At 37.9% G+C, this 19,110-nt stretch overlaps 1 protein-coding gene across 2 annotated transcripts in view; it reads left to right on the forward strand.

Moving 5' to 3' along the window:
- The window catches only part of REV3L (REV3 like, DNA directed polymerase zeta catalytic subunit), a 126,121-nt gene that overhangs the window by 81,118 nt on the left and 25,893 nt on the right, over nt 1–19,110 (forward strand). For both annotated transcript variants that reach the window (XM_032681568.1, XM_032681567.1), the window contains exons 14-19: nt 42–1,018; nt 1,615–1,697; nt 2,766–2,891; nt 4,466–4,658; nt 7,026–7,137; nt 17,271–17,386. In XM_032681568.1, the coding sequence (XP_032537459.1) occupies nt 42–1,018; nt 1,615–1,697; nt 2,766–2,891; nt 4,466–4,658; nt 7,026–7,137; nt 17,271–17,386 (1,607 nt within the window). The remainder of the gene's footprint in view (nt 1–41; nt 1,019–1,614; nt 1,698–2,765; nt 2,892–4,465; nt 4,659–7,025; nt 7,138–17,270; nt 17,387–19,110) is intronic.

Genomic DNA, 19,110 nt, shown 5'->3' on the forward strand with positions numbered 1-19,110 from the left:
GTTCAGGGCAAAACAGTAATTCAAACTAGTTTTCTTCACAGGGAGATTGGAGGACGGCTTCTCACAGTGGAAACTAGACTTCCAAATGACCTCCTTGAGTTTGAGGGGGACTTCTCATTAGAAGGTCTACGACTCTGGAAGACTGCATTTTCAGCAATGACAGAAAGTACTAGACCAGGATCTCCTCCTCATTATGGTCAGTCTACTGTTAATAAAAGAGAAAATAATAGCCATAACACTAGTGAAGACAAAAAAATAGTCATAATGCCATGCAAGTGTGCTCCAAGCCAACAGCAAGTTCAGATATGGCTTCATGCCAAAGAAGAATATGAACATTTCAAGAAATTGCCTAAGAATCATCCTGCTGAGCTGGCAAAGGGAGCTGAGAATTTCAGCTCTGCAGTATTGTCTGAAGAGAAATCTGTAGAATTAATAAAAGTAGCTAAAGATTTAAATTTATCTAGCCCAGAAGATGAGAGACCTATTGTGCCTACAAAGAATTCTCCTGCCTCTGTGGCAGAAAATACGAAAACACAAACCAAGGAAACCTGTGATAAGTCTATAAGCACTATAGGAACTTCTGTAAATACTGACAATGACATAGACTCTAATAAAACTTCATGTGAAAGCAAGACACTTACTACTTCAGCACTAGAACACGATAAGGAAGAGGAGGAGGAAGATTATTACATCAATTACAGTTCACCAGATTCTCCAGTGCTTCCTCCTTGGCAGCAGGTAGCGTCTCCAGATCCCAAGCAGTCCAGTTTAGAAGACACAGAGTGGAAAAATCAGGATATTATTTTGTCTTCTATGGAAGGAAATGGTGCAGTACCTGTTGGAAGTGCACAAAACTCTCCATCCACCCAAGAGGACATTAGGACATCCTTTGACACATCCCCTTTTCCAGTTAATGAAGATCCTGGAAATTCCATTTGCTTACATAGCACACCCATTGTGCAGAGAAAAAACCAAGATGGAATACCTGAAGTTCTTGGGTTTACTCCTTTATCTGCAGGTAAATCCCTTAAGTGATTGTAATGATACACTCAAAAAAAGTCTGTATATATTATATTTCTTTTAACATACTGAGAAAGTACTTATATCTCCCCAAAATATATATTTAAAACTAGTTTTGGAAAGGAAAAGGCCTGTGCAGTATTGTTAAAGTAACTACTGAATTATTTTAAAAGTCTAGAATTAGAACACCCATTTGCTTCCTAATAGTCTGTAGCATCTGAACTCTGACGTGCTGGTTAAAAACTTAATTTAAAATATTGCTTATTCGAGGGATTTTGTAATATTGTTGACTATATTGCTTGTATTTTTTGAAACATCATCTCAGTGTAGAGTGTGAATAATATTGCATTTTTCAAGGTGATAAACATGTGAGGCTTTGTAACTTACTGACCTTGTACTTTTTGTTCCTAAATATTCATAAATACCAAATAGTAATAGTTGTGCTTTAGATTTGACAGAGGATAAAGTTGTATTTGCTTATAAACATAATATTTGTCTGTAATGTTAACCAAATGCCTCTGGATGTTTCTACCGTGTCGTTCAATGCCTAGATAAAACTATTGAGGCTAAGTAGTGTTGCACTCATGTTTACAGAACCAAAAGCTCAGAAACTGAGCCACAAGAGGGGAAATAATACGGATGGTCTTCGAAGAGTACTTCTAACCACACAAATGAAGGTAAATTAAGATTTTAAGTACAGATGTATTTTTATTATGCCGCACATACACATTTCCATTCTTTCTTCTGTGTTGTTTTTGTCTTCTTCTGTTAAGATCTTGAAAATACATTTAAAGTGGTTGGATACAGTTGTAGAATCAGAGCACACACAAAGTTAGGAAGAAATCATGAGTTTAATTTGGGGGGAACAGGTATAAATTGGAGATTAAGAGTTTTATATTTTAGGGCAGTGAGAGACTAATGAAACACTAGAGACACCATGTAATGATGTTGTTTTGCTCTTTGAATTATAACATCCTTCTAAAGTTCTGTAGTGATTTCCATTTTTGTATGTGTACACATACAGACCAGCATACATTTATGTGTCTGTATGTATATTAGTTTTCAGACAATGTTCTAAGCATTTTCTGGAAACAGTGAGGGCAGTTATAATGTTATCCTGACAGTAGAAAGGGATTGGATTGCATAAAATGATCACTCACAAGTTTTTCCTAAACAGTTTTTCTGCTCCCCATGTTGGAAACAGAACAGTGGGCTAGGTGCACTACTGGAGTGATCCAGTAGTTTTTTCATCCCTGTATGCTGGTATTCACCCATATCAAGTGCATACTTAATGTACCCTTAATTCAGTGCCTTAAAAAGTGATGACTAAAACAGAGGTTTCTGACAAATTGTTGCTCAAAAGAGAAGACAGAGTTTCTGGATTCCATGTCCTCAGACTTCCAAGAAAGCTAGCGTGGGATTGAGTTGGGGGGGGGGGGGTTTCAGGGGTTTTTGGTTGTTTAGGGTTTTTTCTAAGTATCTCAAACTGCCTCTTGCTTTACTATGAGGTTTCACTAAAATTATTGCTAAAAGGCAGAAAGATACAACTCCTATTTCCATGTTGGAAAATTACACGAGGAGATAGTAAAAGGTTTTCTCTTTTTAGTAATTTATGGTGTAGCATTTGCATTTTCATTGATAAGTGTATATTTTAATATTGCATATTATTTAATATTGCATATGAATTTAGCAACCTGTGATTTTTCAAAATTATCCTGTGCTTTTTTCTTCTCCTGCCCAATAAGAATCAATTTGCTGCCCTTGGCGTTCCAAAGAAAGAGACTTCCCAGATTGAAGGACCATCTTTAAATAACACTTATGGTTTTAAAGTCAGTGTGGAAAACCTGCAGGAAGCAAAATCTTTACATGAGGTAATTTACTGTTACATGTCATTATAAAAAATTGTCATTTATCGGACCATTTTTATAATGGCAAAAATCTTTTCCTCCTTGGTCCCTTCCTGACTTAACATTTATTAGTGTGTGATGTCTGCAGCTTTTAAATAGTTGATCTACTAGTTTCAGCTTGATCTCCAAGTGCCTTTAATAGTATTGAACTAAATTTCACAGTATTCCGGTTGAGATGATGGTAAATCTTCCTTTAAAAATAAAAATAAAGGAAAGATCAGAAGGAAGAAATAAAAAGTTTTGTATAAAAACATTACTTGAAAAAATAATTGACTGTAATTTTCGTGGATTGTTTCCTTAAGAAGTAATGCACCTGACATCATTCAGTCAGGCTCTCCTGGTATCTCTACTTGTTACCTTCTGAACTTGTTGGCCAGTTTCTACTACATTTAACAGAATGGTGCCTGTCTCAAAGAAGGTCTCTATATATTTAATGTAGATGAGTGTTCGGTCTGGGAAGAGGAATCAAAATTGGTGCTGGAGAAAGGGAAGCAATGTAAATACAGTACCACTGTGTTTGGCTGATAACTGGCCAACCAGTATCTATATATGTGCTCCTAGATAGTCACCACATCCATGGCTTGGAATTAGCTGTTGACCAATTTGCAGATGAGATGGGGAGACAGCAGTTTTATGTGCTGAATAGATAACACAGGGGAAGCCACAAGAAACCAATAATCTTGCAGGAAGTGGAGATTGGGCTTGGATAGTAAAATTTCACTTCAGTGATGGCTGTAGTGATTTAGGATGCAAATCTAGAGGAAATCAGGCTACCCCCAGGGCAGGTTACGTGCACAGAAGTATTTGTAACTCTTCCCTCCTAATCCTCCAACCTGTCCATTAATCCACATTATCAGCTATATTATGCAAGACAACAGAGCAGTGATATAGTGTTGAAACGATATTAAATATTTATTGTAGAGTCAAAACTTGACAGTATATGGAGATTAACATTTTCTTAATGTAAACCATTCTGCAAAAAGCTGTGGCAATATAATTTATTAATGCAAGTGAAGGGGAAGTTACGTATTCTTCATGCCTTCCTGTAAATGACTGAGTCTTCATGCTTGCTTGCATCTCTTGGGTGAGGGAGGGAAAGGAAAACAAAGACCAAGAGTGATTCCTTGTTCTTGATCAGTTCAGAAATGTAATTCAGTTCGATATACAAAGCTGTTTGAAAACTCTACAGGAATTTACAATTGTTGATGGTGAACATGATCTGGTATTTTTCCTATTTTCTGCTTTTGGTAGAAGAGTACAGTACTCAGAAACACATACTGAATTTTCATAACTGAGTATAAAAATGTATTAAGTGATTAATCTTTTTTTTTTCTAAGTTGGTGCTTTTTGCAAAAAGTGAGATCCAGAGATGCATGTTTAATCACTTCTGTTAATTTTCAGGTGTGACCTCTTAGTTACAATATAATATGACCATATAAATGTCTGCACTGTCTTAATTTGCACTAATAATCTCCTCTTAATTTTTTTTTTAAGAAACCTCCAAAACAAACTAACTTACTGTGTTTATTTGTTGGTAGGTCCAACACCTTACCCTCATCAGTATGGAGTTACATGCTCGAACGAGACGAGATTTGGAACCAGACCCAGAGTTTGATCCGATCTGTGCTTTATTCTATTGCATTTCATCAGACACAGCACTGCCAAATACTGATAAAAAAGAAATCACTGGTGCTATAGTGATCGATAGAGACAGGACTCTCTCAAGCCAAGGTTCTTATTTCTTTTTTCTTACTGTATTTTACAAAAATGCTATTTCATACTAATCAAACAGTAGCAAGCAAAATGTAATCGAGTACCTGTATTACTGTGTATCTCATTTAATTTTGTCTTGCTGAATGGCCATATTAAATATAGAGTTTTCCTGCTTATATCTTCAAAAGAACTATTGCATGAGCTGTAAACCACAAATAACGTACGCGTGTGCAAAATACCGATGTTTGCGTACTTGTGGACAAGCTCCTGCAGTGTTCTAAAAGTGTAAAGAGGAAAACCTGCCTTTACTTTCCTACTCAAGTTGCTGGAAGCTACAAGTAGAAAATGTTAAAAGCAAGACAGTATGTTTTATATTTTACTTAAGGGTTATTTTTGTGGTTTTATCTGATCCTTTTAGGATCTAAACAGGGGCCCTTATTCTATTGTACCTTTTTGGCTTTGTTTAGACCAGTGATACTCAACCTGTGGCTCTAGAGCCGGATGTGGCTCTTCATGGCCCTACAGGCGGCTCTCGCAATGTAGGCATCTGATCGGCGCTCCACTCTATCAGGCAGCGCGGGGAGCACTGAGCAAATGGACCAGCAGTGTGGGAGTCGCTGAAGTTCCCCCTCCCATAGGGGGAAAGAAAAGGAGCTGCTGGGATCCCCCCACAGGTAAGAGTAGAGATCACCTCCCACCCAGCAGCTGTGGGGCAAAATGGGGAAAAACTTGCCCTTTTGCCCCTTTCACCCTTCCACCCCACTCCTTCCTAGCAGCCAGAAGGGATTGAAGACAGAATGCTGCTAGGAGAGAGGATGCTGATGTGTCATATCGTGATGTATCAATGTGTGGTGATGTTAAGGCAGCATCATCACACATTGAAGTGTCATGATGGGAAAAAAAATCACACTGTTGATACTTGATTTATATGGTGCTCTGCAATTCCATTTTATACAGAAGTGGCTCTCCAGCTGTTAAAGGTTGAGTACCACTGGTTTAGGCTAGTAAAAAAACCAACCAACCAAAAAAAAACCAAACAAAACCCATCCCCAGAGTAGTCCTCTTTCTTTCAGAGTCTCTTTGGCATTGTGATGTGTATTAAACCACAAAATACTGTCTAAAATTTTAAGCGTGGACAAAAACCTAGCAAAAATAAATTTAGCATTAAGGGAACAGCTTCTTCTTTTACCAGTTTATTTTTCAAAGTATTGTAGATATTATATCATGTTAAGTTCTTATTATTCTCATTGAATTTTATTCTGGTATTATATGCTTGTTATTATCTTTAAAAAATTTATCTCCATTACCTTACTAAGTGAGATTTTTCCACAGTATAGCCACTATGGCTCACTAGGTGTGTGCCACTGATAATTTATCAAGTAAAAGCTCTCTGTAAAGAGGTCCAGTGATATTTTGAAAAAACAAAGGTTCTGATCTGGTTTTATTAGCGAAATAAAATGATGTGTTTAAATGTTATTGTGACATTCGTTGTTTTAATGGATATGTACTGTCAATACTTTCTTGGTTAGAACTTTTTGAGATACCTGTGGACTGATTGACATTGAAATACACCTTTTTTCCCCCTTTCTGTGTTACAGTACTCATTTTAACATTTATTTCTGAAAGCACTTTTTTTAAATTCTCAATCCTCAGAATGTGTCAAAGTAGACTACCTTGTAAAAACTCCAGTTTTTAAAATCCACAACATTGCCTTAATAGAGATCTTACTATCTGTTTTATAGAGAAACTGAAAACACAGAGTATGTGCTGCATATTATTCATTTAAAGAGGAGGGGTTTTAATATGGAAGGCAAATGACGAGTTCCTGTATGCATACAAATTTAGATATTATTCAGACATTATCAGTGTAGACACTCTTAATGTCACTAAGTGAGCAATTGCTCATGTTTTTCCATTTCTATTAGTAAATCACCAATGTGCTGAAAAAAAGTACTAAGTTATTTAGCATTTTCATTCTGTAAGCACTATTCTAAGCTAGCAATTAAAATATATTTTTTTCATAAAAACACTATGTAAGCTGTTCATATAGTCCTTCAATATTTCTTATTAAAAATAATTTTCTAATAGGTGGACTCTTGTACATGTAAAATGGTGAAATTTCTCTTAAATCATATTTATTTATATCTGAGAATTTGTGCAAGATTACCACTAAAATTTACAAAGTGAAAAGAATAATTTTTTCCACCCAAGAGGAACAAAATAAGTCCATGGAATTAATTGTGTTAATTATTAGTGTTAAGGATAAAAAGAAGTTATGTTCCATACTTCTTTTCAGTTGTATGTTTTATTCTAAAGCAATATTGTTGACTGAAGTAATGGAGTTCCTTCTAAATTGTAATGGGTTTTTTTACTTTTATTTTCTAGGGAGCAGAGAACAAGCCCCCTTGCTCACAAGATCTGGAGTTACAGGACTAGAAGTCAGTTACGCTACTGATGAAAGAACTCTTTTCCAGGAAGTAGTGAATATTGTAAAAAGGTAGCATATCTGTACGTTCTGCTTTTATTTTTCAGGCTTGGAACAGCAGATTTAGTTCCTTCAACCCTTGCCAGTCTTTCAAATACTGATTTTTTTGTTGTTGTTTCCCTCAAAGGCTTATTTCTAGAGTGGACAAGCGTGGTGGTCTTTCAAATAAAAATACTTTTTACTTTTCTTTTTCTCTGACAGCAAGAACATTGAGATCCTCTTAAGCAGCTGAGTTACAGTCTTGAAACTAATCAGCCATATAAGTAATCTTCTTTAACATATAACTTTTCCTGTTAACCCCAGAATTCATTACACATCTCTCTCTGAAACTCTCAGAATAGTAGTTATTGACAGTGCTGAGAGCTATAGAAAATCCCTCAGACAAGAAGAGTTTTCTAGAAACTCTGAGGCAAGACAGAAAGAACCCTACATGGTATTGAAACTGCTGTGGACAGTTTAAAATAACAGTTAGCTGAAAAACCAGTTTCCTTCATTAGTTTTGTCTTCTCTGAATGGAAATCCCCTGCTCCATCAGACTTGGAAAACTGCTGGTTTTCCCCATCTCCACCAAGGCTGGGAAGCCTCTTTGGGAACCCTCTTGGCTGGTGAATAGGTGGAACCACAGACGTCTCTCCAGACCCTACTGACAGAGGTGCAAAGCTGTAAAATTGCAACAAAAAATAAACAAACTATGAGTCACCCTGCTGGAATAGAGGCACAAGAAAAAAAAACTAGGCAGAGTACATTTGCAATTCTTTCTCTCTCCAACCAGAACACCTCTGATGAGAAAGACTTTGACCAACCCCATGAAGCCAGAATACAAAAAGAGTTGCTGAATGCAACCAACACAGGGTGGGTCCTGACAGAGCAGCAGATCCCTGTTCAGAGAAGACAAAATTCAGGTAAGGAACATAATTTTATTTTTCTCTTTCTGGGAAATCTAGTGCTCCATCAAACTTAGGAAAATTACTGAGAATGAGAAACTATCAGTAAATTAAGAATTCTCCACCAGTTGTATGGAAGTTGGGAGAACTCAGAAGAACAGAAGTCATCTATATCTGTACATATTGAAGGCATTACAGAATGAAGAAAAGCATGCAGTTTTGCTGTACTTCAAGATGGAATGTAGCAATCAGCAGGTTGCTGACTGAGAAATCTCCACTTGAGAGATCTTCTCTAGCATGTGCTAGCATGCCTTTTTGCTGCCACAACTTTATCATCAAAGATTGAGTTAGTTAACTTGTATTCCTGGCAGATGAAGGGTTTGATCTATTAATGGAGAGGCAGCCTGCTGTAATTGTCTTAGCCTACTACCCTCCCTCCTCTATAACACCTCAGGTATCAGACTTCTGATGAACTCTCAACAAAGATGATTTTGAAACTTCTACTGCATCTACAGTTTGCTGCTCTTTTCCATCCCTTTATTTTCTGTAGCCTGGGCAAAAAAGAATAAAAAATTTTGTTGGAGTATATGTTTTGTATTTCTTAAGCACAAAATGAGTGTCTAGGCCCAGAATAGCTTTAACTGAAGGTAAAAGTATGATAAAACTACATGATTAAAAAGTAGTGGACTGTAAAAGTCTTCCTCAATGAGAAATGAACAAGGAAACAACTTTAATGAAAATCAGTAATTATTTTATAAACAATCTTCTGTTGCTCTTCTTAGTGTTATTTTTTCCACCACAAGCTAGGTACTTTGGTTGTTCTGATAGTGCACTTAATAGTAGGTCTGATAGGTTAGAAGAAAAAAGCTATCGGGCTATGTTTAAGAAATATTACCACTTCAACTTCATAGAGTAAAACTCAAAATCACCTCAATTTTTCAGCTCAGGATTGTATTAGTATCTTATATGCTGATACATGCTTTAGGCTAGATATTAATAAGTTCTTGTGACCAAATAGCATGTCCAGCATGACTGCAACTTACTTTTGGTTCATGTTCTTGGCGTCTTTGGCTGTTGGAGGGAAGGATGGAAGATTAAAATTCCAGGTTCCTGACATAATGAATGACAGAATATCTATTCAGTCTTGATTGTCAATATCATGAACAGACTTAATCAACTTTTTGGAGCACTGAACAGAGAGTAGGAAGGAAGGAGGAATTGTCTTATGCAGTCCTGTTTAAGAATTCTTGTTCCCATTTCTAGTCATTCTCTTAGTAGTTAGCCTAATTCTTTTTCTTATTTCATATATGTGAAGTTGTGGAACATGCTCATTTGTTTCAAGTTCCAGCCTTCTACTCCTCTGCTTAGACCCTTTGGGTTTTTTTCTGTCCTGGTTATTGAAAATAAAAGAAGATTGATTCTGTCACTTCTTGTCAATAGATGTAAACTCTGGAAGAGCACAACAGAGAATTCTTGACCACTATTTCCAGCACACAGATGAGGGCAAGGTGATTCCTAGACAATTTGTAACTTCCTGCAACACTCTTAGCTCATCAGTCTCTTGTTTTGACTAGGCTTCTGTCACCAAAGAGTGTTTCCCAAATCTAATTTTTTTATAGCAGAGCTAAAGTTACTCTGTCAACTGACATTGAGTATTGCTCCTGAAAGTTCACTGGAATTGATGAGCTGAAGTTGGATTCAGTTAACACCTTCACTGTGAAGTTGTTCAACATGTGCTAGCTCTGAATGACCACAGTAAGATTAATGTGTTTCTACCTAGACATCCATAAAGTAAATACCAGGTTAAATATTCTCTGTGGAATTAGTAGATGTTGTCTCTGATTAACTCAGAACTGTTGGCAAACAGAATTATCATCTTGAGCATAGATGTAGACCGGAAGAAGACCTGGTTGTTTCTGTTGAATTGTGATCTGTGATTTCATCTGTACTGAAAACTAGATTTGTCCAAATACTAAGGGAAGTAAGGACCTTTATTTCTAGGCGATTATTACTGAGAGTGATTCATCTGTGAAATGGGAGTACTTACAAGTGTGAGTACCAAACTCTATGTAGAGACAACTTTAATTCTAAAAGGTATTGAAACACTGAGGTTGAGGATGGAGAGACAGGGAACAGACAGGAAGAGCCATGGAGGTCAGTTTGGAGGAAGCAGAGAAGGATAAACAGCATGGATTTGCAACAAAGAAAACCGTCGATAAATTGGTTCTTGGTACCCTGACAACCATCTTAGAGCTTGAGAGGAAGCTGCACCTACTAGGGGTCCAAATTTCCCTTCTTTGGTAAGCTACCCTGTAGCTGTAAACAATTAAAAAAAAAAAAGGGATTTCAGCTCAAAACTGTCAAAAAGCAGATGAGAAACAACCTCCTTCCCATCCTGTGCAGCCACTGGGGATGATCTACAACCACAGAGATCCAAGTTGTACATTTTTTTTCTTGAAATGGAGCCTGTATCTGTATTGCTGTCCTGAAGGATTCTGTCATGCTGCCTGAACAGCCTCCTTGAATAAACCCTCTCTTTATCTTACGGTGTAAGCTGCACTGAATTGTGAGAAAAACTGGAAGAATCTGTCTGCTTGAGAAAGTAAGAGAACCATCTCTGAGCCTGAAGGCAGGAAAAGGAGTAAACATATTTATGTAGCTCCATAAGCTAGCCAGTACAAAACACAGGAAAGCTGACTGAAGAGGAGGAGGTGGAAGGGAATGCTACAAGAATGTTTGTCTTGGAGATTTAAAACATGTGGGAAAATTAGAGATGTCCAAGCCTGATGGAGCAGTGGATTCCCATGAAAGAGAAATTAAATGTCTGGGCTTCTCCTACACTTCTAAGTGCAGATACTACTAGATAGTACAAAAGGGCTGGTCCTGCAGGCATGAGAGTAGCAAAATTTTGGGGAATTCATGTAGGAATGCACAGTCCCTGTCTCTGTGACACACAGAGAATGTGGAAACAGGATGGGTTTGAAAAAAAGAGTAGTAGATTCACTGCTGCGTGAGACTTACCAGACACCCACAGCTCTTTGTCTCCGTGGAAGTAGTTAAGTAGTTTTTGATACAAAATGAGAGTATAACATGAGACTTTACTCAAAAGATTTTGGGGATAACATTTGCATAATAATTAACTGTTAATGTTTAACACTTAAATATTTTGTATAATGTTTTTCTTGTAGGGTATAATGCTAATGAATTTCTTGTTTGAATACAGTGCATTATATTTCTTCTTCTATAAATGCTCTAGCAACATTTTCTTTTTAAAATAGGGATGCGTTAAACTAACCTTCTTTTTCCAGGCCAGTATCATCTTCTGTGGCATTTTCCTGTAGAAATCTTTAATGTTCTGTATCAACTTTATGGATTTTTATTGTCTAAGGCAAACTGGAAAAATGTTTCAGAAATTTCAGTGATGTATTTGAGTCACCAAGTATTCTGTTGCTATGCACAGTTACTGCTTTTGTCTGTATCCTAGGTGTGACCTAATTTTTCCCCCCCCTTTTTCCCTTAATCTTAGCTGGAAGAAAAATAGCAGTCAGGAAAACCAGACACATAATAGAAGGGAAGGTATAACTGGGAGCTTTAGTATTCATTCATGAAATTGTCAAACGAGAAAGAGATGTCATAACAGCATATACTACTTAGCTGGAAAGGAAAATAATCGCATTTCTTCTCTCTGCAGCATGTATGAGTTGAATGTTAATGCTGTTGTGTTTAAATCCTGCCAGCATAAATGCTGCTTTTCATCTTTGCACAGAGACCGGCAACAGCATGCAAAGCAGTATCAGTGCCCATCCTTTTAACAAAAGAGCACTATGTTGGCAGACACACCTCTTATTCGTGTTGTGTTAGTCCTAGCCAGCAGCTTTCAGATATCAGTATTACAATTTACTAGTTTCTTGCAGTTGTAACAGCTGGTCTCATTACAATTTCTTTTAATAAAACAGCTTACACTGATGATGAAGACCAACTGCATAGTATACTGTAAAAATTGTGAGAAGGGAGAATGAAACATATAAAACTTGTCCTCTTAGCTCACAGCCTGTCGTTTTTGTGGCACCGCATGAAAAGGGTTGAGAGACAGAGAGACTTCAGCTTAGCTCACATCAGCTAAACTTGGGTTTACCTGTTCATTTTCCCATTTGGAATAATGTCATCTTTTAGCTCTGGATGTCTCTTCTTCTATAATAGGAAAAAGAATACCACAGGAGGTCTTGACAGATAACACACTGGTTCATTGGTACAGCTGCTACATGAGATTGGGCTACAGGAGAGGGCCTTTCTGCAGATAAGTTGAGGCGGAGTTGATCAACAAGGAAATTATAAGCAAGAAACAACAGTGTCTCTTGTTAGGTGCAAGAAATCTGATAGGTCTGTTAAACCTGTTGCGTAAGGTAGATCTTATGCATGCTGTCATGCAAGAGTTTGGTGTTCTAAGTATTGTTCAGCAGAAAGGAGCTAATCAATTTAATCTATCTTCGTTTTTTCCTTTGGAGATAATTCAGCAATACACTTGTGAATGTATACAGATACACATAAAATACTTGTATGTGTGACTTACTTCAGTATTTGAGCAACTCAGTTGCTGGTAGTATATTTATTGTTTTTCATGCTTTTAGAAGGATACCATTTGGATCCAAGTCTTATATATGGGCAAACTGACATTAAGGGACTGTGTTTACAGGGAATTTACATTAAGGTTTGATTTCACCATTTACTAGCTATTTAACCTTGATTTTCCATGTAGATAGCTTTGTATGACTTTTCATCTAACTGAAACTTAGACATCTGTACTTCATTGTTGGTGTCTTAACTAGCTACCCTCATCACCATGGAAGTTGAATGGAAAGAGCAGGATCTCATTCTACAAGAGATGGCTAAAATATAAAAAACAGATTACCCAAAGAAACCTTTTTTGTTCAATGACAATAAAGAAACCAGCTTAGAAAACTTGAGGTGACAAAATTAATTGAAATGAGACCCTTCCCTGAATACATGTGCAATGCATGTCTGGTTGGGATGGAAAAGCAGAGTAAGTCATGTGCTGTAAAGTGATAACCTATGACTCACAATGTGCCATTATAGGCAATCCCTAATGGCCTGTACAAGCAAGACTGAGTCCAAAACTAGCACACTGGTTTTTTTAAAAATCTTTTGAGTGATAAGCTTTCCAATTTACATGTGAATTTCCACAAAATTGTGCTAAAATATATGATATTTAATTTATTTATGTGAGAAAATGCATGTATCTGAAAACAGCATAAACTAAAGTGCTTTTATGTCTTGTCTTATAAAACATCTTCCCATTTGAAGGATACTAGAGAAACAGTTCTTGAGATTATATGCAGATGGATTACAGAGGTCATTTTGTTCATTAGGTTAAAAGAGAATAGGAAGATTAGCTCCAGAATTAATGGAATGTATTCAATTTTAATACAGGGGTATTTACAGTAGCCCACTAAAATTTTGTTAAGTAGGAAGTGAGAAAGGTAATGCACTGCTTGGGCAAGTTAAAACTCAAAGTAACTGTCCTTCATCACAGGTGGTAGGTGCTAATGCAGTTATGGCAACTTACTGCTTCCAAACTGTATGCTTGTTTCAGTTCAGAACAGGCTTAAAAGAGCAAGCAAATCTCTGGCATAATGAATACTGTTTTATGTACCACACAAGCAGTTCTTCACGAGTTTCTCATTCACGTTTGTATCTATCATGGAACCTATCTGCATAATGCCTTGCACTGTGTAAATCTGCAAGTGTTTTCCTTTTAGAATTTAGAAACCAGTTTTCAAATATGAACATAAATGAGTACTTCCCTGATTTTAAATAATCAGTAGTGTTTTTCAATACGCTAGGACCAGGATAGTTTAATTATCAGAATTAATTTGAAAATAAGTTGATTTTTGTAACTTTTTTTTTATGCCTGTATAAACCATCACATAATTTCTTTTTATTTCAAAGCTTAGATGGAACTATTCATAATTTTGGAATGTCATTTGGCAATCATTGTATGTTGTGCAGAGCAGCAAGTGGTCATAACTCTTTTTGATGCTGATTTCGCTGCTGGAATGAACTGCAGGCTAGCTTCAGTTATTTGTCCATAAATTGTTCCAAGTAGCTTTGGGTTTGTACCATTGGTAGAGTAGGCTTCCAAAATGACTAAATTTACTGCATCCAGTCCTGATGATAATTTCCTCTCTCCAAAACCAAAGAATCATTCTTTTGACATGAACAGCAGATAGCACAATATCATAGAATCAACTGGGTTGGAAAAGACCTCCAAGATCATCAAGTCCAACCCTTAATCGAACACTGCCATGGTTACTAGACCATGGCACTAAGTGCCACATCCAGTCTCATCTTAAAAACCTCCAGGGACAGTGAATCCACCACCTCCCTGGGCAGCCCATTCCAATGTCTGATTACTCTCTCTGTAAAAATTTCTTCCTAATATCCAATGTAAACCTCCCCTGGCACAGCTTAAGATTGTGCCTTCTTGTCCTACAACTGGTTGCCTGGGAGAACAGACCGACACCCACCTCACTACAACCTCCTTTCAGGTAGCTGTAGAGAGTGATGAGGTCTCCCCTGAGCCACCTCTTCTCCAGGCTGAACAACCCCAGCTCCCTCAGCCTCTCCCCATAGGACTTGTGCTCGAGTCCCTTCCCCAGCCTCACTGCTCTTCTCTGGACCTGCTCCAGCACCTCAATATCCTTCCTGAACTGAGGGGCCCAGAACTGGACACAGGACTCCAGGTGTGGCCTCACCAGTGCTGAGTACAGGGGAAAAATCACTTCCCTAGTCCTGTTGGCCACACTGTTCCTGATCCAGCCCAGGATACCATTAGCCCTCTTGGCCACCTGGGCACACTGGTGGCTCATGTTCAGCTTCCTTGTCAATCCAAACTCCCAGCTCCCCTGTCTGCCTGGCTACTCTCCAGCCACTCTGTGCCCAGCCTGTAGCGCTGCAGGGGGTTGTTGCGGCCAAAGTGCAGGACCCAACACTTGGCCTTGTTGAACCTCATCTCATTAGAATCAGACCATCTCTCCAGCTTGTCCAGCTCCCTCTGCAGAGCCCTCCTGCCTTCCAGCAGATCAACACTCCTCCCCAACTTGGTGTCATCTGCAAATTTGCTAATGGTACACTCGATCTCCTCATCCAGATCATCAGTAAAGATATTAAACAGAACTGGGTCCAACACCGATCCCTGGGGGACACCACAGTGACCGGCTGCCAACTGGATGCAGCACCATTCACCATCACTCTCTGGGCCCGCCCCTCCAGCCAGTTCTTAACCCAACACAGAGTGCCCCTGTCCAAGTCGTGGGCTGCCAGCTTTTTCAGGGGAATGCTATGGGACATGGTGTCAAAGGCTTTGCTGAAGTCCAGATAGACCACATCCACAGCCTTCCCCTCATCCACCAGGCGGGTAGCCCGATCATAAAAGGAGATCAGGTTGGTCAGACAGGACCTGCCCTTCCTAAACCTGTGCTGGCTGGGTCTGATCCTTTGTCCATCCTGTAGGTGTGGGATGATTGCAGCAAATGCAAAGTGCTAGTTCTTTTACTTTCTCTGTAATGCTAGAAATCAAAAACTTACTTTTAGAATCCTCTGCTTTATGCAAAAATTGTATCAAAAAATGATTCCCTCACAAGTAGAAGTAGGTGATAAAGGGAATTTTTGGAAATTTCTCTGGCCAGTGCTAAAGCCCAAATTGTAATAAAGCAATAGTCGTGCTGAGTAAGAAGCTTGAAATATATTTCACTGGAAGTTATTGTCCATGGCAGAAGTGTGGAGAAACTCTTTTCTGGAGCTATTCTCAAAATAATTATAACTTCAAAGTGAGTAGTCATCTGCCTTTGGCTGGAATTCACAAGCAAGGAAGACACTTCCTGATAAATTCTGAAGCTTCATTTGTAATGGCTGTGATACAGCTAACTCAGTATTTGGGGAAAGGGTGTTCTCTTATATTCAACAGTCAGGAAATGTTGACATTTTTTTATGTGCTAAGGATGCAAAAAGTACAGAGATCCTGTTAAACCAAGGCCCCTGTCTACTTCTCCCGTAAGCTAAGGTCTACAAGCCTGCATTCTGTTGTGGGATTGGGCATAGACTGTGCTCAGCCTATTGTCCAGTCCTCCACCCCTTGACCGTTGCCCTTTTGTCATTCATTTGTATTAAATGCTGCCTGCTGAAACTCAAAACCCCTCGACTGAGCTGCATTGAAAGAATCATAGAATCATCAAGGTTGGAAAATACCCTAAACATCATCTAGTCCAACCAAGAAGCAGCTGTTCTTCCCACTGAAGCTTCTTTTCTTTTTTTTTGCTGTAAGAATGACAGATGTTACTTTGACCAGTCTCTCTCTGCCCAGTCCAAGAAAATCATTCTTAGTCTCTTTGGCAAGTAACCAGATCTCAACTTATGATTTTAATAGTGCCTACTCAAAAGGTAGGTGATATTGGCTCTGAGCTAATTCCTACCTGTGCTTTGTCTTTGAAGGCATGTTGTTTGTCCTTCTGTCTAGTCAGCTCTTCTCTGAGCCTTATTGGAAGGTAGGCAATTACTGTTTCAGGAGACAATTCTGACTTTATTGTACTTAAGCCAACCAGCTAGAATGAGATACACCATAAAATGAGTTTTTTCTGCATATCTTCTAGAAAGAAGGTTTCATAAAGGAAGAGATATTTAAAAAGAACTGGTAGATATGGTTGCTTTGCTCTGTGTTTCATTTTAGACAGCTCTCACTCAACTGCAAATTGTAACTCTTAATAAAGGGTTGTCATTTAGGACCAGAAGTGCCCCATGATTACTATAAGCTACACTGCAGCATGCATGACACATTGTTATTTGCAAAACATGTTCCATAGGCATGACTGTTTCATTGCACATCTGTCTTGTGCCAGTAGCCAGGTTTCAGTTTATGCTCGATACATCCTGATTCCATCAATAAAACCTAACAAGACCTCAATTTTGTTCTTTATTTGTAAAGACTGAAATAATAGAAATATGCTAAAAAAATTCCAGTGAAAATATTCCTTCTAAATATCTTTGCAGTTGAATGTTATTGAAAATCTTAAAAGATTGTGTTTTAAATAGTCTCCTAGTCCAGATGCTGCTGTATAGAAACCCATTGTGACTGAATCTTTTTTAAACTCAGCATGATTTGAATGAAATCCTGTTTATACTCTGTTCATGGAAAATACTTTCTTAAATAATATGAGGCTCATTTTTCTTTTCCCCCCACCTCTCTAGATATGACCCAGACATTTTGTTAGGCTATGAAGTCCAGATGCATTCCTGGGGTTATCTCTTACAGAGGGCTGCTGCACTAAATGTTGATTTATGCCAGATGATTTCTCGTGTGCCAGGTAAGTTATTGTAGAGGGTTTCAGTTCAGTTCCAATAGAAGCAAGTTGAAATCTATGAAATTAAAAAAGTAAATGTAGAGTGTTTCTTCAGATGGACCTCTTTTTTGTTCCTGCTTATGTGTTGTTATAGCATAATCACACACACCAAAAATTGAAATACCAGTGAGATTCTGGTGTTTTCTGAATTGTCAAATTCCTTGTGTATTCCACTTCTGGGTGTGTCCTCTATTCATGAACCTGGACTCATTTTCTATAATTGTGTGTTAACTTCTCAATTTTTGGAAGTGCTTCTGCACCAAACCTTCCCTTGCTTCTCATTGACTTCAGTCATTCAGATACCTATCATAATCATCATCTGTGGTTTCTCTGGCTGGAATATGAGGATATAAAAATGCTCCTGCACAGCACTTGTCCTGGCCAGCAGCACTGTAATAAAAGCCTCACTTTCAATACCCACTCTTACTGTGGGCAAATTTTATTGGGCCCAAGTGCTGATGCTTTCCTCCAACATTGGGGAAAAGTCCGTTTGGATTTTTTTTCTTGAAAACCTGGAGAGAAAATTATCCATGAGAATGGTAAGCCTAGTGTCTATATTTAGCCAATCAAAAGAAGATATCATTTTGAAAATGCAGTTAGTGAAGAGCTAAATAAATGTGCTCTTGCATCTGAGGAGAACCAAGATGACTGTAAAATTACAAACTGTCTCAAAAATTTGTTGTTACTCTTTGCAGTCATGAAGAGGATATAGATGAGGGAGATTTTAAAAATCAAACCCATTGAAAAAAATGCTTTTTTTAGGGCTCTTGCCAAAGATCTCACAGAAACTAAATAGCCATGAAATAAGAAGTACTTTACTGTGATTGTTCTATTAAAAATTTGAGCCTGTTGCTTTGTAGTGGTTGCAAAAGCATGTTTTAGGAATTATGGAGCAAGGAGAATATGAAGCAATGAATGTAAATGTGAAAAATGTAAAAATCTGTAATGTGCTTGTACGTCAAGTACTGTGGTTCTAGCTTCCTCATAACCTTCCCCCCTCCCAAAGTGGAAAAAGGAGAACTGATAAAGATGAGAAGGATAATCCAAATGTGTCTAGTAATTTAATAAGTTGGGATTCCAGAAGAGACAAAACTGTATAGGAAAGGTAAAAGCCTATGAAATCTTGAGGGATAAAGGGAAATATGGATTGGTTTTTCATGGTCTTTTCCAATGCAAGAACCAGAAATCAAGTGAAGCTAGTAAATGGCAGCTACAAAATAGAAGTTAATTTTTCATCCCTATGTTACTGAACTGTTGAGTTCCTTGTCACAAGATAATACAAATGCTTAAGGTGTATATTGCTTTAAGAGGAGATAAATTATTGGAAGAAAAATCCATTGAGATCTATGATATATGTGAAAATAATGTCTCGCCCAGGAAGCTGCAAGTGGTTAGAAGCTGGGAGAGACCTAGAGGGAGTATCAATAATTGCTTCCCCCATCTTGAAGCATCTGCTTTTGAGTACATGATAGAACATGATATGGGCTAGTTGAATCTTTGGGCATACCCAGCATAGGAATAGTATCTTTTATGTTGGAGTCCTGTGTGCCTGTCCAGAAGAACATGATGTTTTAGAAGCACTATGTTCACATACTCCTTCCTTCAGGTTTGAATATTTGTACACTTTTGATGCTTTTGATACCTGTGACATGTTTAGAAAAGATCTGAGTTACAGAGTCCTCCCAGGG

This window comes from Chiroxiphia lanceolata, chromosome 3, assembly GCF_009829145.1.
Source record: "Chiroxiphia lanceolata isolate bChiLan1 chromosome 3, bChiLan1.pri, whole genome shotgun sequence".
Lineage (NCBI taxonomy): Eukaryota > Metazoa > Chordata > Aves > Passeriformes > Pipridae > Chiroxiphia > Chiroxiphia lanceolata.